Raw genomic sequence first — 22186 nt, forward strand, 5'->3', positions numbered from 1 at the left:
AATCCTCAAGGTTACCTGAACGGGCACTTGATGAGTGGAGTAGGCTGGCGGCGCGTCTCCCCGACGCGCGTTTCGGAGCTGGGCTCCTTTGGCAGGGGGCGTGGTTAGTGCGGGTGTACACAGGTAAAATAGCGTACAGGACCGGAAGGCCTCTGATGCGACCCGGAAGTGACGCATGCGTCACCATAACAACCAGTCACGCAAGACGAGCGCCACATCATGCAATGGGAGGCACCGGATGGATACTGGCGACCACCCCATGCATAGAGACGCCGCAGTCGTCATACACGCACGGGGCATGGCGCGCATGCGTACAGGGACGCGAACATGGCCGTGTAAACATTATTGTTGCTAGGACAACCATCAGGGGAGGGAAATGTGGAGGAGATATTAACCCCATAACAGCCAAATAAGAAGGAATCATAACATTAATAAGGCACATTAACATGACAACCTAAACAAAAAGTATATCAAATTGTATCATAAAAAGACATAGCAAAGAAACATCATACCGTAATTTATCACTTTACATAGCAATATGTCATGGTATCATCTAACAGAGCACCGATGTCGCACATATTGCCAACTGATGGGACATACATGCCTCATGGATACACTTAAATTGCCCAATATATACAGAAGGGGAAATATATAATTATAGTACCCCCCATATATGTCTTATAATAGAAGACCATAGCAATATGAAAAAGCAGCTATTTATTAAGCAATTATACCAGACCAAATATAAAGGTAAAAGCAAATATCATCCTTTGCAAAAGGAAGAGTGTATCCCAAAAGGCACACACGACACCATGTTGGCCACAAGGAGAAACCTACTTGCAGCATAAATGTGATAATAAGAACGATAATGTTTTGTACAATAATGATGTTATATAAAAAACATATGTCTTTCCATGGCATAAACAAATGATTTCATGGCACACTCATGAAGATGACAGGTCCTCCTTAAGGTTGACATGAACAGCCTCCATATGGTAGATATCATGGTCTTCCGTAGACTCCATAATGAAAAAGATCAAGGGGATGATTCAAAGAACTTTCCTCCCCACATAAGACAAGATGGGAAAACGAACACCGGATCCTATATACGCACAAGAATCTAAAAAAAAATGAAAAAAAGAATATGAACACAAAGGTTAAAATTGAATTAAAAACACCAACACTGCGGCACATTTAACCGCCGCAACATGACCCCAAAAAGGAAGGTGTCACAAAAATGGAACGAATGATAAATTTTCATTCAACCCATGTGGATGGACCGTATTAAGGGCCCAAATCCACCGTGTCTCCTTCTGGGCGAGCCGTTGAGAAATCGTATCCCTAGATCCACCATGTCAATTGCCCTAATTTTAAGATCTTTACTGTTGCAATCATGAAAGATTTTAAAATGTCTCGGAATAGTTTTTAACACATGTAAATCAGTTTCATTAGATGCGGCCTCTATGCCTAGAACATGTTCCCTGACCCTAATCTTGAGTTGACGGGTGGTCAGCCCCACGTAGATCAGGGAACAGGGACATGTGGCATAGTAGACCACATTACGAGACGTACACGTGATGGATTGCAGTATTTTGTATACCTTATTACCTGAGGAATCTGTAAATGTGTCCTCTCTGACCATGTTCACACATGCCACACAGTGACCACAGGGGGCACTACCACCACCCCTCTGAACAAAATTGTCCAGGAAGGTCCTAGGAGAGTTCCCAACATAATGACTGCGGACCAAATGGTCACCCAGATTTCTAGCCCTCCTAAACGTAATTTGAGGTGTGTCCGATATGATTTTAGCAATGACTGGGTCTGTTTTGAGGATAGGCCATGATTTCTTCAGAATACTCCGCATCTGCTCAGATCGAGTATAAAATTTGTAATGAACCTCACAGTGTCTGGCTTGGCTGGTTAGTTACTTGATTTATATAAAAGGGCATTCCTGTCACTAAATTTAGCACGTAGGTAGGCCCTTTTTATGGATGATTGCTGTAACCCCTCTCAGAGAAACGGATCTTCATGTCCCTGGCTTGATCCTCAAATTCCTCTCTCGTAGAGCAGATACGTCGTAGTCTGAGAAACTGACCTACAGGTATAGACCGTACCATGTGTGGCGGGTGTGAGGAGGATGCATGTAGGAGCATGTTCGTAGACGTAGGTTTCCTGTAGATAGTGGTCTGAACCGTCCCTACTTTGTCCCTGCTTATGAAAACATCCAAGAACTCCACCTTATGTTTGTCAAAGGTTTCAGTGAGATGTATATTGCGATCCCCATCGTTTAAATTCCCTATAAATTTCTCTAGTGAACCACTGTCCCCTTGCCAGATCAGGGAATGTCATCTATGTAACGCGTCCATAGAAGGACGCGCTCCATAGATGACAGAGGATCTGACATCAGAATGTCCCTCTCCTACAGCCCCAGGAACAGATTTGCATATGAAGGCGTGTAAGCTGCCTCCATAGCTGTCCCCTGGAGCTAAAGGAAGAAGGATCCCCTGAAAAGGAAAAAGTTACGGGTCTAAGCAAACTCCAGGACCTCCAATACCATGGTCCTCAAGCCTGGGGATACCTTGGACATGGATAAGAAAAATTCTGTAGCCCGTAGGGCCATCCTCATGACGAATATTGGTGTATAATGATTCTACATCCATAGTACATATAGTCGTGTCATCATCAAGGGTAAGGCCATTAGTCTTACGTAGCAATTGATTCGTATCTTTTAGATATGAGGGTAGATCTTCCACTAATGGTTGGAGTAGCGAATCTAGCCATTTATTCACACACTCCAAATAGCCCCCCCCGCCTGACACTATGGGCCTCCCTGGGGGTGTTTTCATGTTTTTATGCGTCTTGGGAAGGAGATAGAAGGTGGGGATGGTGGGTTCAATCACAAACAGAGCAGACCATAACTCCTTAGTAATAATTTTGGCCTCCATAGCCCTAGTAAGAATAACCCTGGGCTTTGAGCAATAGGCGGACAAGGGGTTAAATGTTAGTCTCTTGTAACATGTGGTGTTGTTAAGTTGGCGCATAGTTTCTTTTTCGTAAGCTAATTTTGGCCATACCACAATGTTAACCCCTTTTCCGCGGGCTTGATCACAACATCAGGGAGGCCCTTCAGAAATCTCAACCGTCTCCTCTCCTCCCCAGACAGATTATCCTTCTGAATATATTGTGGCATATTCATGAACTCGTTGGTTACTACCTTAACAAAAAGATCTATCGCACTGCAGTTGGAAAGGGGGGGAAATTTCTTAGACCGTACCCTCAAAAAGGAGGGTATCTTACCTCCCTCCGGAGTTAAATGTTCCACAGATAAATCCTCAAGTATTCTCAGTGCCGACTGTTCTTCTTCTGTTGGGAACAACATATTTGAATTATCATCAAAGAAGAATCGCTTAAAAAGGAGAGATCTGGCAAAGATATTTAGGTCTTTGATGGCAGTAAACCTATCAAAGCCAGCCACCGGTGAAAAGGATAAACCCCTGTGTAACAAGGTGCAGTCCCTGTACGCATGCACGCGCCATGTTTTTGTTTAGGTTGTCATGTTAATGTGCCTTATTAATGTTATGATTCCTTATTATTTGGCAGTTATGGGGTTAATATCTCCTCCACATTTCCCTCCACTGATGGTTGTCCTAGCAACAATAATGTTTACACGGCCATGTTCACGTCCCTGTACGCATGCGCGCCATGCCCCGTGCGTGTATGACGACCGCGGCGTCTCTATGCATCGGGTGGTCACCGGTATCCATCCGGCGCCTCCCATTGCATGACGCGGCACTCGTCTTGCGTGACGGGTTGTTATGGTGACGCATGCGTCACTTCCGGGTCGAGTCAGAGGCCTTCCGGTCCATACGCTATTTTACCTGTGTACACCCGCACTCACCACGCCCCCTGACGAAGGAGCCCAGCTCCGAAACGCACGTCGGGGAGACGCGCCGCCAGCCTACTCCACTCATCAAGTGCCTGTTCAGGTAACCTTGAGGATTTTTCCTCCTTGTTCCTCTCCCTTCCCCACTCGGTAATGCTGTGAGAGTTCATTGTACTCTCGCTTGTGTGCAGGGGCGTTTGCTCCTGTTGCAGGTGAATATGCACTCCTGCTTGTGGCTGCTTAGGGATACAATGGCCAGTAATTTTTAACCCTGTGCAGTATAACTACAATATTTGTATGTCCTAATTCTAGGTACTTCTGAATTATATTAGGCACACAGTAAGGGTTAATTATGTGCTACACTTTGGGAGGCCTGTTTATACCCTGTGCAATGTAAATTAGACCTTGTCACCTCAATTGAGGTGCGATTCTATTCTAGTAGGCACATACAAGGGGTTTATAACAGGTTTTCACTGTAGGCAGGTTGATTTTCTAGAGCTTATGAATGGATATGTTAATGTGGAGAGTATTATGCACTGCTCTAATGTGGCACTTTCTATGTAATTCTATTATTACTGTATACTTATTGTTATCTTATTGACAGTGTTTCATGATGGAGTTGCTCGGTTAGGAGCATCTTTTCAGCACTGTTGCATTTTATCCCCCAGCACATGTTCCCCCACTTCCCTGTTCTGTCCATATTTTCTAATAAAGGGATATTTTGTCATTTATTTTGGATCTGCATGTCGTATTTGTGTGGTTACCACACCCCCCTCTCCTGATAGCCAAGAACGTACATTCTGGCATCTGCGCGATTATGTCATGTGGCACGCAATACATTATAAAGAGGGCAATCTGGCCTTGGGACCCCCCCCGGAGTCTCGGACCCCGGGCGATGGCTCAGATTGCCCTCATCATTATCCGCCTATACATGGATGTACAACAATTTGTGTGCAGCCAAAGACTGTTGATCACGCTGCAAACATTGCTGATTCAGGATGCCGGAAGCCATCGGCATTCAGCCTGTTGGTGATCGCTCTCCCTCTTCCAGCCAGTCCCCCGGGCACTCTACATCTACTTTCTCCGGGTCCCCTGGGATCAGACATTCTTTAATTCACGTCGATGTTTTACATGTAACAAACTGGGACATGATTTTGTTGCTTGTCTCAATAGGAAGAAAGGCCCCAGTCTGAATGTCATGGAGAAGGTGGAAGCCAGTGACCCACCTGAGAGCCTGTGTGATACAGGAAAATGCACCAATGTTCAGGAACATATTTATGGGGGAGCTGTGACCCGCATTCTCACTGCTGCTAAAATGCAACTTAAAGAATTAGAGGATGAATCTCAGGAATAACTGCCAGAACAAGAGGGCCTTGTTATGGCCCATGAGCCTCTCCAGGTGGCGGACCTAATGAGGTCCCCGATCCCAGACTCTGCCTCTGACCAGAGACTGGCATTCCCAATAGGCCAGGGCCTGCAGACTGATTGTCAGAGCTATCTGAAGGCCCTGCTATCAGATGCCAGTCTGGAGAAGCTAAGGGTACCGTTACACTAAGCGATGCACCAGCGATCCCGACAATGATATGGATCGCTGGTGCATCGGTAAGTGGTCGCTAGTGAGCTGCCACACAGGCAGATCTCACCAGCGACATAGCAGCGGTCGGGGGTCGCTACTTACCTGTCAGACGCGGCGATCCTGACATCCTCCTTCCCGCGTCGCTCGTCGGCGCCACAGGAAGCGCCCGACGAGAAATGGTCCAGGACGTTCTCGCGCGATCAGCGATAATCAGCGGGGGAGCCGGTCGGAGGTAAGTATCAGACATAGTGATATCGCTAGCAATATCACTGCTACGTCACAAAATCAGTGACGTTACAGCGATATTGCTAGCGATATCGCTATGTGTAACGGGCCCTTTAGATACTTTGCAGACCAACCTCCTGCTGGGTTTGACAAGGAGAGGATATACAGGGACGGCTGTATAAAGACTCTTTCCCCCATGGCACAACAGAGCATTGGGACTGTGAGAAGCATCTGGTTGTCTCCTATCCTTTCAGGGAACAGTTAAGGATTGCTCATGAGATTCCTCTTTGCTGGACACCTTGGAATACAGAAGACTAAAGCCTGTTTGACACAACTGTCGATCTTGCACAGTTTGTTAAAAAGTTGGAGAGACTGGGAACATCCAAAAAGCCCCATTGATGCCACTACCAGTGATTGACGAGCCTTTCCAGTGAATGGCTGTGGATATCATAGGACCTCTTGCAATGGCTAGCCGCTCTCGGAATCGCTTCATTCTCAGGCTAAGTGCACACGTACTGGAACTCTCGCGGAAATTACCGCGAGAATTCCGGAATTCCAGTCAGCGGGAAAATTGCATTTTAAATTCCTGCGATTTTCCCGCGGAAAAACTAGCATTTTGCAAGCGTATTTAGCTTGCAAAATGCTAGCGTTTTCCAAGCGATCTGTAGCATCGCTTGGAGAACTGATTGACAGGTTGGTCACACTCGTCAAACATAGTGTTTGACGAGTGTGACCGACTTTTTACTACTGAGGCTGCCTATGCGGCATCAGTAGTAAAAGATAAAATGTAAAAAAAAAATAAAAAATGGTGTTATTCTTACCTTCCGACGTCCCGCGCAGCCGTTCCCAGTAATCCTTTGCGAAAATGCCCGCGATGGCGTCCGTTCTCGCGGGATCGCGATGTCTCGCGGTAATTCGCGATGACGTCGCGCGAATGACCGCGAGACTTCCCGATCCCGCGAGAACGGACGCCATCGCGGGCATTTTCGCAAAGGATTACTGGGAACGAGAGCGTGAAGAGAAGCGGGAAGACTGCGCGGGACGTCGGAGGGTGAGAATAACAATATTTTTTATTTTTAAATTCTATTTTTTACAGGGATATGGTACCCAAAGCCCGGAGGACAGTCTCCTCTCCTCCGGACCGTGGGTACCATCCGCAAATGTTATGCTTACTTTCCGCATGGTGTGCACAGCCACATGTGGAAAGTAAGGAGAACAATGCATTCCTATGGGTGCGGGATCGCCGCGATTCCGCAAATTAATGAGCATGCTGCGGTTTTTACCGCAAAGCGATTTCGCCGCGGTAAAAACCGCAGCATTAGCACAGCATTGCGGAATCCCATAGGAATGCATGGGATGCTTATTTTTCGCGTTTTTGCGGCAAAATTGCGCGGTTAAAACCGCCGCGGAAACGCGAAAAAAACGCCACGTGTGAACTCAGCCTCACAGTAATCAACTATGGTACGCAATATCCAGAAGCAGTGGTAATGTCCTCTACGTGAGCCGATAAAGTGGCCGATACTTTGCTGACAGTGTTTTCTCGTGTGGGGTTCCCCATGGAGATGTTAACTGATCAGGGGACCCAATTTATGTCTAACCTGATGGAAAGTCTCTGCAAGAAAACGCATGCGCAGCATCTTGTAGCTAGTCTTTGTCACCTTCAGACCAACTGGCTTATGCGATCGTTTTAATGGACCTCTAAGGGCTCATACTCTCATACGAGAAACTCGGACGAGTCTCACACTTCAACACCCGGCACTCTGATCGGAGTGTTCATTCAGCGTTCAGCTGCATGTATTTCTGTGCAGCTGAATGCTCCGATTCGAGTGCCGGCGAGACTCTTCCTTGTTTCTCGCATGTGAGTATGAGCCCTAAAACAAATGTTCAAGATGCTGGTGGAGACTGAAGGGAAAGACTGGGAACGTTACCTTCCTCATCTCTTGTTTGTGCACCAAGAGATACCTCAGGCCTCTACAGGATGTTCCCCCTTTGAACTGGGGGTGGTTCAAAGAAAAGATGTTCACATGTGTGGGCAGTCTAGGAGGCTGATGGTATCCTTACTTCACTTCTCCTTCCCTCAAGGAAAACATAAGATAACTGTAGGCGGAAATGTTTAGTTATTTCTCCCTTTTTATTTTATAACTGTCTTGCATGTTTGTGTGTCGTTTTTATTTTTACCTTTTTTTATATATATTTTTTTCTAAGCACTATATGTTGTTATATTAACGCTTAAAATCTTTAAGTTTGACCCTTGTATGCTCTAAAAAAAAATTCCACAGCCTTTGAGAATGTGTGACCTTTTGATTGTCTGACACTAGCCTATTTTGGCGACTCATCACCCTGTGTGTGTGAGTGGTAGCAGCGTCTTAAGAATTCGGGGTGTGCTGAATGTGTTTGGGTGCGATTTATGCTCACTTTATAACTTAAAACAGAGGTTGAGTGAGAGAACATCAAACAACCCTTGCAGGCGCACTCACCAACGCGTGCTGAGAAGTGTGAACATGACAGGGCTTTTCAAATCTTTTTCTGCCAGAATTCTGTTATAAAAGCTAGGATGAATCCGGCCCTAAGTGTTCAGAGACCCGCTATTAAAATGGATCCATTGCAAACTGAACTAAAAATGGATGCAAGACAACAACAAAAAAAAACAACTGTATTTTTATATTTTTTTTAAATACTGGATATGTTCAAAAACATAAATCTTGTTTTACATTTGTCTTTGCTCCATTTGCAACAGGTTAAGGAAATAGAGACCGACCGTTTTGGGGTCAGAGTTTCTCGAAAAAGCAGACATACAAAGATGGTGTCCGAGGGCAGTCCTATTAATTTACGGACCCCTAGACACTTGTATTGCCAATTTTTATCTGATTATCTGACACTCGGATTATTATCGTACATGTCTACGCGATTTTGCACAGAAACAAAAAAAAAATTGGACAAGTGAACACCCCGATAGGCTATATACTAGGTGCGAGTTCTGTTCGTGAAAAATTCAGATAGCACTTGTACCCAAAATCGTGTGTGAATGAGCTCTGATACTTGATTAGTAGCAAATGGATAAGAGTCGGACATGTGAGCAGAGCCTAAGACGTGCCCATGCCCCTCGTGTGAATGTAGTTGTGCTGCGCATGCGTGACCTCCGCTACGTTCGTTCTTTGTGATTGCAGAATAAGCAGAGCCGTGTACTCGGCTGTATCTCCAGCAGTCCCATAGGTTGCAACCACCACTACACTACAATGGGCATTAGAGAGCTTTCTCTGGATTATTAAGGGCCTCAGCTCATCACTGCTATTGATCACCTAAATTCCAAAGTATACGGCCGCATTCACATGTCTATTTTTTGTCATCCGTGTGTTGTCTGGATGGTGCACAGACATTTTATATCCTAGGGGTCTTTACACAAGACTGCCTTCCTTACTGCAGGTATAACAATCTGTCAACTGTATAGTGGCCATGTCCGGGTCCTGTGTATCAATCCCTTAATAATTCGGGTATGTCATACTTGGCGCGGCCAATATACCGTTGATGGAGCTGTGAGAGACTGAGCACTTCTGGCCACCATCAGGAACCGCTGATTGGCAGGGGGAGGTGTATGGAGCTGAGGTTGGAGCATACACGGCAGGTGCTGACTGTTATACAGCTGCCACCTGCCTCTAACAGCAGCAACCAGAGCCAGCTCTGATCTCTGCTTTTTAACCATTTAGATGCTGCTATCAATTTTCGACTTCAGCATTTACATTCTTTGTGATTGCTGACGCAGTGTCGCGGAGTACTGTGGCCTCCTGGGGACCTATTTGAGGCTTCTATTACTGCTGTCTTCGTACTTTTTATAGCTAGGCTTTCTATAAGAAAAATAAAAACAATAAAATGAACAAATTTAGTATTCCCGCATCTGTAAAGTTCAGGTATATGAAAAAAAAATACTTCCTAGTGTATTTGTGTTTAAAAATAAAAAAAACAAACACTTGAATTGCCATTTTTCGGTCACGACACGTATCATAAAAAATGTCAGATTCTCATATATTCCACAAAATGGTATCAATAAAAAATTGATAGCTTGGCATTGGAAAAATTAGCTCTCCCGTGATGGGAAAATAGTTACAAAGTCTTGGAAAATGACAACACACACCAAATTAAAAATAAAAAATTAACAAAATTGAAATTATTTAACTTTCTTCCTAACTACTAAAATTAATTATAAAATTACACAAGTTTAGATATTGTCGTCATTGTACTGACCTGGGGAATCATGTTACAAGGACATTTTCTCCTTCGCTTCATTGGGGGGACTGTTATGAATGGGTCACCAAGGAGGAGAGCGCAATAGGCTATGCCACCAGAACACCAGAGAGGTTGGTCGCTCAGCGGATTGCAGACCCCTGATCTTAGCAACACAACTAGCAGTAGCCGTGGAGCGTTCCTACGTTGCCCTAGATGCCTCGTCACAGCCGGAGGACTAACTAAGCCTAAAGACAGGTGAAATCTAAACTGCCCCGGAGCAGATCCCCAAAGGAATAGACAGCCCCCAAACATATATTGTCGGTGAGACAAGATGAAGCACAAACGCAGACAGAAAATAGACTGAGCAAATGATGGGGCCCACACTAACTAGATAGGACAGGACAGAAAAGGCACTGTCTGCAATCACGCAAAAACCGTAACAATTCCAACACGACTGATGTACAAAAATACTGAGGTTTGCACAAACCTAGCCCCCACTATATCAGCACTCAGGTGTGAGCTGGCGGCTAGAAACAGGCTAATACAGCAGGGGACTGAGCAAACACAAGATACAAAAATACAGGGCAGTAGCCAGCAGCCCCTGACAGCAAGGCAAGATCAGATGCAAAGGGTTTAGCAAATGACACAAGATCAGGCAGGCAACAGAAATCTTCAATAAGCAAAGAAAGGAGTGTCACCGGCAGCCACTGAGAGAAGTCTGCTCGCTTATGTAGTCCCAGTCACTACCCCCACTCCTCCAATTATCTTCTGCAGCTGTTGGGTTAACATCATGTTGACCAGCTCCACTACCAGCAGTATCCACCAGAGGGAGCCTTGCCTCAAAAGTCGGATTAAGAGAGTTCACAACAGGGGACACAGGAACCATGGGTGTATGCTGCTGACACTATGCTCATAAAAAAAGTTAGCTCCTCCTCTGCAGTATGCACCCCACCGACTGGCACTAAGTTAATCAGTTTTAGCTTAGTGTGTTAGGAGGTGGACACGGGTCTTTCTTGAGGCCCATATCTACCTAATGTGCGTTGTTTCTTTTCAGGTTTCCAGAGGGATACAGTGTGAATAGTCACTACTGTACTACCACACAGAGACTATGAGTACGGCATGTACTGCCACCCCATATCCTCATATGTCCGGCAGGACCCAACCCCTAACACAGAAGCGTGTTTAGCTGATCCAGACCCGGTCCTGCCCCGTCCCCTACCCACCCATTTTGAGGATCAGGGGCCTAGTGCTTATCCTTTACCTCAACGACATCCTCATCAAGGCTCTCTCTCTCAGGCCCAGGAAAGTCTGACCATCATCCTCGACTCCCTGTCCCGGTTCGGGTGGCCAGTGAACTGGAAAAAGTCCTGCCTTGTTCCGACTCAGCGCCTTGTCGTCTTAGGCAGGCTGTTCGACACACGTCAGGCGAGGGTTTTTCTTCCCGTAGAGAAGAGAGTAATCCTCCAGCAGGGAGTTTGATCTCTGCAAGGCCCTCAGCTTCCTTCCTTCCGTTCAGCAATGAAGGTCCTGGGCAGAATGGTGGCAGCATCGGAAGCAATCCTCTTTGCGCAGTTCCACTTGAGACCACTTCAGCAGGCCGTCCATTCGCAATGGCACAGGTTTGTCCTGTTGGCAGATCGTCTGCTTCGTCTCTCTTCCCGAGTCAAGCGGTCTCTCATCTGGTGGAAGTCATCCCCCCCTCATCCTACAGGGCCGGTAATTCATTCCCGTCCTTTGGCAGGTGGTGACGAGGGACGCCAGCCTTCTCGGTGGGCGCCGATGCTCTGGCCATTCCCTGGTCGCAATTTGTGCTTCCCTACCTGTTTCCTCCCCTTCCCCTTCTTCCCAGGCTGTTGAAGATCAAAGCGGAGGGGGTGCCGGTCATTCTGATCTCACCGGATTGGCCCAGAAGGTCCTGGTTCGCAGAGATCGTTAATCTTCTCACTGACACCCCTGGAGGCTCCCAGACAGGCCAGATCTTCTGTCACAAGACCGATCTGCCACTAGAGTTCTCGGTCGCTCAATTTTATGGCGTGGCTGTTGAAACTGCGGTTCTGAGAGCGTCTGTTTTTTTTTTCTGATGATCAATGATCCATGCTAGGAAGCCGTCGTCTTCCAAGGGTCTATTATTGGACCTGGAAAGCCTTTTTCCGCTGGTGTGAGTCTAATAACATTCCGCCAATGACCTTGTCTCTTACTTCCATTTTGGCTTTTCTCCAGGCGGGACTAGATTCTGGCCTTGCCCTTAGTTTTCTAAAGGGTCAGGTATCACCCTTTTCCATTCTCTTTCAGAAGTCCTTAGCCTGCCGTTCTCAAGTCAGAACTTTCCTTCAAGGAGTGGCGCATGTGGCTCCCCCGTAACGGACTCCCGTGGACCCCTGGGACCTCAATCTTGTTCTGGAGGCCCTGAGGGGTTCTCCCTTTGAACCTCTCCGAGAGGTCTCCCTGTCCACTCTGTCCTGGAAGGTGCCGTCTCTTGTGGCCATCACCCCCATTAGGCACCTCTCAGAGTTGGCGGCTCTTTCCTGTCCCCCCCCCCCCCCCTTCTTGGTTCTTTACCAGGATAAGGTGGTGTTGCGGCCTTCTCCTTCTTATCCTTCTTTCCTTCCCAAGGTGGTGTCCACCTTTCACTTGAATGAGGATATTGTCCTCCTTTCCTTTCGTCCTGCTCCGGCTCATTCTCTGGAGCGTTCGTTGAACAGGCTAGACCTGGTCAGGGCGGTGATGATCTATCTGGCTAGGACCGCCCCCTTTAGGAAGACGGACCTCCAAGTCGTCATTCCATATGGTGTGTGAAGCGGCCTGCCAGCCTCCAAGGCTACGATTGCTTGCTGGATCAGAACTGCAATTATGGAGGCTTACCGGGTTAATAGCAGAGTGTCCTCCCCCGGGGATTAAGGCTCACTCTACCCAGGCAGTGGGCACCTCCTGGGTGGTACACCATGGGGCATCCGCCCTACAACTTTGCAAAGCGGCAACCTGGTCTTCCATTCACACATTTGCCAAATTTTACAAGGTACATAACTACGCTTCGGCAGATGCCAACCTAGGCAGAAGGATCTTGCAGGCGGAAGTGGTGAGTTCTCCGACCTGAATGGAGTTTTCTGCTGTTTCCGTCCCCAGGGACTGCTTTGGGACGTCCCATGGTTCCTTTGTCCCTCCAATGACGCGACAGAGAAAACAAGATTTTTGGTTGCTTACCGTAAAATCTGTTTCTGGGAGCCTTCATTGGGGGACACAGCACCCTCCCATGTTTTACAACTCTTGTTCTTTCTTCTGTGTGCTATTGTTACTGTACTGTTTGAGTTGCCTGTCCGTTCTTTCTATCTTGTTGCTTCTCCTACTGCTTTCTCACTAACTGATTAACTTAGTGCCAGTCGGTGGGGTGAATGCTGCAGAGGAGGAGCTAACTTTTTTTTTTTATGTGCATAGCGTCAGCCTCCTAGTGGCAGCAACATACGCCCATGGTTCCTGTGTCCCCCAATGAAGGCTCCTAGAAACAAATTTTACGGTAAGCAGCCAAAAATCCTGTTTTTGTTGCACTATTAATGGCATAAAAAACAAAAATTCAAAAAGCAATGGCGGGATTTTTTTTTTTTTCTTTTTGTTTCACGCAACTTGTTTTTTTTTTTTCTCCTTAGTTTTTCAGTACATCATATGATTAAAATGAATTACAACTCATCCCATAAAACCACAACCCCCTGTATGTTAATGATGATGGAGAATATGTAAAGTTGTATTATGGAAGAAGGGAAAAGAAAAAGCAAAAGCACAAAAATGACAAATGGCTGAAATACCGTAATTTGTATGGCAACGTGTGGCCGTCCTGATGTTCTTCCTATCTGAATCTATCAGACATTTATTAGCTTGTTTCTCATGTTGTATCAGATAAACAACAGTAAAATGGCGTCCTGATCAGGCTATGGCCCAGAATGGCTCACCGCCGTAATAGACTACAGAACCCATCATCACTTATCCTCCTTCTACTTTTAGGAGAGTTCAGGAAAGAAGAAAAAAAAGAAAAAGGAGAAAAAGTCCAAGAAAGAAAAGAAGAAAAAGAGCAAAAAAACCCAGTCTGAGAAAAATGGAGACTCGTCCGCCAGTTCCGGCTCGGTAAGTGGGGAGGCAGTGGGTATTTCGGCACTGTATGGTTCCTTGCTGTCATTTAACTGAAAACTGTCGACTTCGCGGCGCAGTCCGGGTGTTTTATTTTCTGCAAGGACCGCCATTATCCTGCTGTAACTTCTCCTTCCAGCGCCATTAATCCTACTGTGACAGATGAATCCTGAATAAATAGGAAGACGCTGTCCTGGAAGAGCCGCGCTCCCGGACCCTCCATTAAGGAGATTATTTTTCTGCCCGCGCTCCAGAACAACGTAGCGGTAAAACTGCGAGCGTGCTACCTTGTCTCTGCCAATTAACCTTGACGTTCATCTCGTCCTCTTTGCTTCATGTTCTGATAATTTATTCCAATCCGCTGGGTTAGAATGTGTCAGCGATACATGATGGGGGTCTCACTCTATTCTAGAACCATAGTGAATTTTCTCTAACCACTTTCCGCTGCGGCCAATTTTTTTTTTTTTTTTTTTTTTGCACTTTTGTGCATTTTCTCGCTATTATTGCCAGAAGCCATAACTTTTTTTTTTTTTATCCTCCTTTTTCATGGATGTATGAGGGCTGGTTTATTTGTCGGACGAGTTGTAGTTTTGAGATGAGACCAATAATTTTACCATATAATGGACTGGAAAACTGTGGTGAAACGGCAGGAAATCCACCATTATATTTTGGAGCTCTGTGGTAATTATGGCCCAGAAGCGCGATTCTCCAGATTCATATAATTATGGAGGTACCAAACTTTAATTTCATTTTAGGGAATAAAAAACAAACCTTGGTGTAAAAAAATAAAAAAACAAATGGTTTTGTGTCGCCATTTTCGGAAGCAAATTTTGGATAGGCCTCTTTCACACTTCAGTTTTTTACAATCAGTCACAATCCGCCAGGTTTTGAAAAAAACGGATCCTCAATTTTTTTTTGAGGATCCGTTTTTTTTCCCCATTGACTTGCATTAATGGCGGATTGTGTTCTTTCTGGGTGCCGGACAAATAAAAATTCGCTCTCTCGCTCTCTCTTGCTCTCTCTTGCTCTCTCTTGCGCTCTCTCGCTCTCTCGCTCTCTCGCTCTCTCGCTCTCTCGCTCTCTCGCTCTCTCTCTCCGCGAGAGAGAGAGCGCGAGAGAGAGAGCGCGAGAGAGAGAGCGCGAGAGAGCGCGAGAGAGAGCGCGAGAGAGAGAGCGCGAGAGAGAGAGCGCTCTCTCGCTCTCGCGCTCTCTCGCTCTCGCGCTCTCTCGCTCTCGCGCTCTCTCGCTCTCTCGCGCTCTCTCGCTCTCTGCGCGCGCGCGCTCTCTCTCTCTCTCGCGCGCGCTCTCTCTCTCTCTCCGAGAGAGAGAGAGCGCTCTCTCTCTCTCCGAGAGAGAGAGAGCGCTCTCTCTCTCTCCGAGAGAGAGAGAGCGCTCTCTCTCTCTCGCGCGCGCGCGCTCTCTCTCTCTCCGAGAGAGAGAGAGAGCGCGCGCGAGAGAGAGAGAGAGAGAGAGCGCGCGCGAGAGAGAGAGCGAGAGCGCGAGAGAGAGCGAGAGAGCGCGCTCTCTCTCGCGCTCTCTCTCGCGCGCTCTCTCTCTCGCGCGCTCTCTCTCTCGCTCTCTCTCTCGCGCTCTCTCTCGCGCGCTCTCTCTCTCCGCGCGCGCGAGAGAGAGAGCGCGAGAGAGAGAGCGCGCGAGAGAGAGAGCGCGCGAGAGAGCGCGCGCGCTCTCTCGCTCTCTCTCGCGCTCTCGCTCTCTCTCTCTCTCGCGCTCTCTCTCTCGCGCTCTCTCTCTCTCGCTCTCTCTCTCTCGCGCTCTCTCTCTCTCGCTCTCTCTCGCGCTCTCTCTCTCTCGCTCTCTCTCTCTCTCGCGCTCTCTCTCTCGCTCTCTCTCTCGCGCTCTCTCTCTCGCTCTCTCTCTCGCTCTCTCTCTCTCGCTCTCTCTCTCTCGCTCTCTCTCTCGCTCTCTCTCTCGCTCTCTCTCGCGCGCTCTCTCGCGCGCTCTCTCGCGCGCTCTCTCGCGCGCTCTCTCGCGCGCTCTCTCGCGCGCTCTCTCTCGCGCTCTCTCTCGCGCTCTCTCTCGCGCGCTCTCTCTCGCGCGCGCTCTCGCGCGCGCTCTCTCTCGCGCGCTCTCGCTCTCTCGCTCTCGCTCTCTCGCTCTCTCTCGCTCTCTCGCGCGCTCTCGCTCTCGCGCGCGCTCTCTCGCTCGCTCTCGCTCTCGCTCTCTCTCTCGCTCTCTCTCTCTCTCGCTCTCTCTCTCTCGCGCGCTCTCTCTCTCTCGCGCTCTCTCTCTCGCGCTCTCTCTCTCGCGCGCTCTCTCTCTCGCGCTCTCTCTCGCGCTCTCTCTCTCTCGCGCTCTCTCTCTCTCGCGCTCTCTCTCTCTCGCGCTCTCTCTCTCTCGCGCTCTCTCTCTCTCGCGCTCTCTCTCTCTCGCGCTCTCTCTCTCTCGCGCTCTCTCTCTCTCGCGCTCTCTCTCTCTCGCGCTCTCTCTCTCTCGCGCTCTCTCTCTCTCTCGCTCTCTCTCTCTCGTGCTCTCTCTCTCTCGCGCTCTCTCTCTCTCGCGCTCTCTCTCTCTCGCGCTCTCTCTCTCGCGCTCTCTCTCTCTCGCGCTCTCTCTCTCTCGCGCTCTCTCTCTCTCGCGCTCTCTCTCTCTCGCGCTCTCTCTCTCTCGCGCTCTCTCTCTCTCGCGCTCTCTCTCTCGCGCTCTCTCTCTCTCTCGCGCTCTCTCTCTCTCGCGCTCTCTCTCTCTCGCGCTCTCTCTCTCGCGCTCGCTCTCTCTCGCGCTCTCTCTCTCTCGCGCTCTCTCTCTCTCGCGCTCTCTCTCTCTCGCGCTCTCTCTCTCTCGCGCTCTCTCTCTCTCGCTCTCTCTCTCTCGCGCTCTCTCTCTCTCGCGCTCTCTCTCTCTCTCTCGCGCTCTCTCGCGCTCTCTCTCTCTCTCGCGCTCTCTCTCTCTCTCGCGCTCTCTCTCTCTCTCGCGCTCTCTCTCTCTCGCGCTCTCTCTCTCTCGCGCTCTCTCTCTCTCGCTCTCTCTCTCTCGCGCTCTCTCTCTCTCGCGCTCTCTCTCTCGCGCTCTCTCTCTCGCGCTCTCTCTCGCGCTCTCTCTCGCTCTCTCTCTCGCGCTCTCTCTCTCGCGAGAGAGCGCGAGAGAGAGAGAGCGCGAGAGAGAGAGAGAGCGCGAGAGAGAGAGAGAGCGCGAGAGAGAGAGAGAGCGCGAGAGAGAGAGAGAGCGCGAGAGAGAGAGAGAGCGCGAGAGAGAGAGAGAGCGCGAGAGAGAGAGAGAGAGCGCGAGAGAGAGAGAGAGAGCGCGAGAGAGAGAGAGCGCGAGAGAGAGAGAGAGAGCGCGAGAGAGAGAGAGAGAGCGCGAGAGAGAGAGAGAGAGCGCGAGAGAGAGAGAGCGAGCGCGAGAGAGAGAGCGAGCGCGAGAGAGAGAGAGCGAGCGCGAGAGAGAGAGAGCGAGCGCGAGAGAGAGAGAGCGAGCGCGAGAGAGAGAGAGCGAGCGCGAGAGAGAGAGAGAGAGCGCGAGAGAGAGAGAGAGAGCGCGAGAGAGAGAGAGAGAGCGCGAGAGAGAGAGAGAGAGCGCGAGAGAGAGAGAGAGAGCGCGAGAGAGAGAGAGAGAGCGCGAGAGAGCGCTCTCTCTCTCCTTCCCGGCCGCCAGCGTTTCCATTAAATTTCCTCCTTTTCAGGATCCGTCTGAAAACGGATCCTGTGGCATCCGTTTACATCAGTTGAGAACGGATCCGCTTGTCTGACTTTTTGGCGGATTTGAACTGATGCAAAAAACTGAAGTGTGAAAGAGGCCTTAGTTGATGGAGCCGTGTGAGGTCTTTTTTTTGTTTGCTTTTAAGCTGTCATTCTTACTGATATGTTATCATTTTTGTGTATATACTATGTTTTGATGGGAGGTGTAGTAACTAAAATATGGTAATTATTTTTTGTTTGGTTAAATTAACCCTTATGTTAATAGACAGTCGTACTTTTGTACATGTGACGATACTAAATTCACTTGTTTTTAAATGTCATTATTTTTGTATTGTGGAGGGTGGAAGAAGTTGAGGTGACTCAAACATTTATTTATTAAAAATGTTTACTGTCTATACCCGAGTATAAGCCGAGGCACCTAATTTTACCTCAAAATCTGTGAAAACTTATTGACTTAATTATATAAGCCTTGTATGCATTGTTCCCTCATCCCCATCCAGTATGCATTGTCCCCTCATCCCTTTCCTGATACTCATGGCCTCCTCATCCCTATCCTGGTATTATGCATTGTCCCTCATCCCTATCCTCATATGCATTGTCCCTCATCCCTATCCTGGTATGCATGGCCTCCTCATCCCTATCCTGGTATGCATGGCTCCTCATCCCTATCCTGGTCTGCATGGCCCCCTCATCCCTATCCTGGTATGCATGGCTCCTCATCCCTATCCTGGTATGCATGGCCTCCTCATCCCTATCCTGGTATACATGGCTCCTCATCCCTATCCTGGTATACATGGCTCCTCATCCCTATCCTGGTATACATGGCTCCTCATCCCTATCCTGGTATGCATGGCTCCTCATCCCTATCCTGGTATGCATGGCTCCTCATCCCTATCCTGGTATGCATGGCTCCTCATCCCTATCCTGGTATGCATGGCCTCCTCATCCCTATCCTGGTATGCATGGCTCCTCATCCCTATCCTGGTATGCATAGTCTCCTCGTCTCTGTCTTGTCTGCATGGCTTCTCATCCCTATCCGTGTATGCATGGCCCCATCCTTATCTGTGGTATGATTGGCCCCACCAAGAAACATAAAAAAACCCAAAACATTCTACTTACCGTCCTTTGCTCCCTCACAGCGTCTTGTTCCAGTTCCATCAGCTGATTTATGCTTTTAAGCAGCGCAGGGCAGGGACGTCATGCGCTGCTCACATGCAGAGCACAGCTGCTGGAACACTCGCAGCTCCCCACGCAGGAACTATGTCCATGGAGGGCAGTGAATATTAAGTAGTGTCCACAGTGTCAACCGCCGGTAAGTCACGTGTACAGCTACTTAAGAGAAATGAATATTCACCTCTCCATTTCTCTTGAGTAGCAGGGACAAGTGACCGCCCGGCGGTTGAGGCGGACACTGTGCGCGCTATTACAGAGAAATGGATATTTATTGCCAGTGCAGTGAATACTCCTTTCTCTTTAGCAGCGGGCACAGGCTTTAGCCACAGCAGCCGGCTTCTGCCTCCTGCGACCTGCTCCGCCGCTGCAGTTTCCCCTCCATCGTCTGGCACCCTCACTCGAGTATAAGCCGAGGTGGGGCGTTTTCAGCCTAAAAAATGTGCTCAAACACTCGGCTTATACTCGAGCATGCATGGTAACCTTTTTTTTTTTTTCATTACTTTTTACTTAATTTTTAGTCCCCATAAGGTAAGACTGATAAGATTTCTACCCTGTATGTGTTGATCGTCGTCTTTACATGTATATTGGTTACTTTCCTGTGAGCAGGATTCTGGCGGTGATTGGGTTGAAGCTGTCCCTGCTCAGCCGGTCAGTGACAAGAAAGCTTGGAAAATCCAGAAGGAATCGCCCGGGAGGGAATTGGAATCAGAAGTTCAGGTATGTTACTGTATTAAGTGTTTGTGCCTGAAAATATCAGGTTTTATAAAAAAAAAAAAAAAAAAAAGTAATTTACATTTCTTGTAAAACTTGTCTATTTAATTGGAACCTGCTACCAGGTTTTCCCAATGTACAGACACCACCAATAGGGCCTCCTTTTACAGAATTTTAGAATGCTGTGTTAGACCCCAATCCACTCCGTAGCTCTTAATAAAAGAGCTTCTATAACACTTACAGACTCAAATCAACTCCAGGCCTTTTATCTGCTTAATTGAGAATGACATAACGAAGGGATTGCCCACACCTGTCCATGAAATAGCCTTGGAGTCAATTGTCCAATTACTTTTGGTCCCTTTAAAAACAGGGTGGCACATGTTAAGGAGCTGAAACTCCTAAACCCTTCATCCAAGTTTAATGTGGATACCCTCAAATGAAAGCTGAAAGTCTGAACTTCAACTGCATCTGAATTGTTTTGTTTAAAATTCATTGTGGTAATGTCTAGAACCAAAATTAGAAAAATGTCTGTCCAAATATATATGGACCTAACTGTATATGGCAGATCAATAGCATTTTTTGCCATGACAGGTTTCCTTTATTTGCACTCGGGTGGGCTGGCATGTCCTGTTCATATGCGGGGTCTTCTGCCCCGGACGTTGATGCATTCTATGGCTGGAGAAGACCATGATGTTGTGGCAGTTTTTCTTTTATAATAAATTTTCAAAAATTTCTACATTTCTGATTTTTTTTTTTAGTCAAGATGGGGTGCAGAGTGTACATTAATGAGAAAAAAATGAACTTTTATGAATTTACCAAATGGCTGCAACGAAACAAAGAGTGAAAAATTTTAAGGGTCTGAATACTTTCCGTACCCACTATTGCTATCTATATAGCTGTAGCTACACACGTGGTCAAAATTGTTGGTACCCCTCATTTAATGACAGAAAAACCCACAATAGTGACAGAAATAACTTGAATCTGACAAACGTAATAATAAATAAAAAATCTATGAAAATGAACAAATGGAAGTCAGACATTACTTTTCAACCATGCTTGCACAGAATTAAAAAAAAAAAAAATGTTATGAAATGGGCCTGGACTGAATTGATGGTACCCCTGAAAATAACGTGACAAAAGGGACATGTTAAATCGCGGCGTGTCCGCTAATTAGCATCACAGGTGTCTACATTCGTGGAATCAGTGAGTGGGCCTGTATAGAGGGCTACAGATACTCACTGTGCTGTTTGGTGACATGGTGTGTATCACACTCAACATGGACCAGAGGAAGCAAAGGAAAGAGTTGTCTCAAGAGATTAGAAAGAAAATTATAGACAAACATGTTAAAGGTAAAAGATATAAGACCATCTCCAAGCAGCTTGATGTTCCTGTGACTACAGTTGCACATATTATTCAGAAATTTAAGCTCCATGGGATTATAGTCAACCTCCGTAGACGTGGCCGCAGGAGGAAAATTGATGACAAATCAAAGAGACGGATCATACGAATGGTAACAAAACAGCCCAGAAAAACTTATAAACAGATTAAAGTTGAACTTCAAGCTCAAGGAACATCAGTGTCAGATCACACCATTCTTCATTGTATGAGCAAAATTGGACTTCATGGGAGATGACCATGAAGGACACCATTGTTGAAAAAAATCATAAAAAAGCCAGTCTGGAATTTTCCAAACTACATGCTGACAAGCCACAAAGCTTCTGGGAGAATGTCCTATGGACAGATGAGAATGAGACAGAAATGGAAGGTTTTGGCAAGGCACATCAGCTTTATGTTCACAGATGAAAAAATGAAACATATCAAGAAAAGAACACTGTCCCCACCGTGAAACATGGAGGAGGCTCTGTTATGTTCTGATCTGCTTTACTGCATCTGGCACAGGGTGTCCAGAATCTGTGCAGGATATAATGGAATCTCATGACTATCAAGGGATTCTAGAAAGAAATGTGCTGCCCAGTGCCAGACAGCTAGGTCTTAGTTGCAGGTCATGGGTCTTGCTACAGGATAATGACCCAAAACACACAGCTAAAACCACCCAAGAATGGCTAAGAGGAAAGCATGGGACTATTCTGAAGTGGCCTCCTATGAGCCCTGTCTTAAATCCTATTGGGTATCTTTGGAAAGAGCTGAAACATGCCGTCTGGAAAAGGCAACCTTCAAACACAAGACAACTGGAGCAGTTTACTCGTAAGCAGTGGGCCAAAATACCTGTCGAGAGGTGCAGAAGTCTCATTGACAGTTACAGGAATCGTTTGATTGCAGTAATTGCCTCAAAAAGGTTGTGCAACAAAATATTAAGTTAAGGGTACCATCATTTCTGTCCAGGCCTATTTCATGAGTTTTATTTTTTTTTAAATTCTGTGGGAGCATGGTTGAAAAGCAATGTCTGACTTTCATTTGTTCATTTTCATAGATCTTTTTTTTATTATTGTCAGATTCAAGTTATTTCTGTCACCATTGTGGGGTTTTCTGTCATTAAACGAGGGGTACCAACAATTTTGACCATGTGTGTATCTATATTAAAATAAAATCTTCTAGTTATCACTTTCTACTGAGCCTGTAATGTACAGATACTTATTCTGTAGATCGTTTCTCAGTCCCTTC

At 47.1% G+C, this 22186-nt stretch overlaps 1 protein-coding gene across 1 annotated transcript in view; it reads left to right on the forward strand.

Annotated features, from left to right (window-relative positions):
* The window catches only part of CWF19L2 (CWF19 like cell cycle control factor 2), a 193626-nt gene that overhangs the window by 15238 nt on the left and 156202 nt on the right, over positions 1-22186 (forward strand). The window contains exons 3-4 of the mRNA XM_073583021.1: positions 13902-14021; positions 19460-19570. Of these exons, the coding sequence (XP_073439122.1) occupies positions 13902-14021; positions 19460-19570 (231 nt within the window). The remainder of the gene's footprint in view (positions 1-13901; positions 14022-19459; positions 19571-22186) is intronic.

The sequence above is a fragment of the Dendrobates tinctorius genome, unplaced genomic scaffold (genome assembly GCF_039654945.1).
Source record: "Dendrobates tinctorius isolate UK_male_01 unplaced genomic scaffold, ASM3965494v1 ptg000075l, whole genome shotgun sequence".
NCBI classification, from domain to species: Eukaryota; Metazoa; Chordata; class Amphibia; order Anura; family Dendrobatidae; genus Dendrobates; species Dendrobates tinctorius.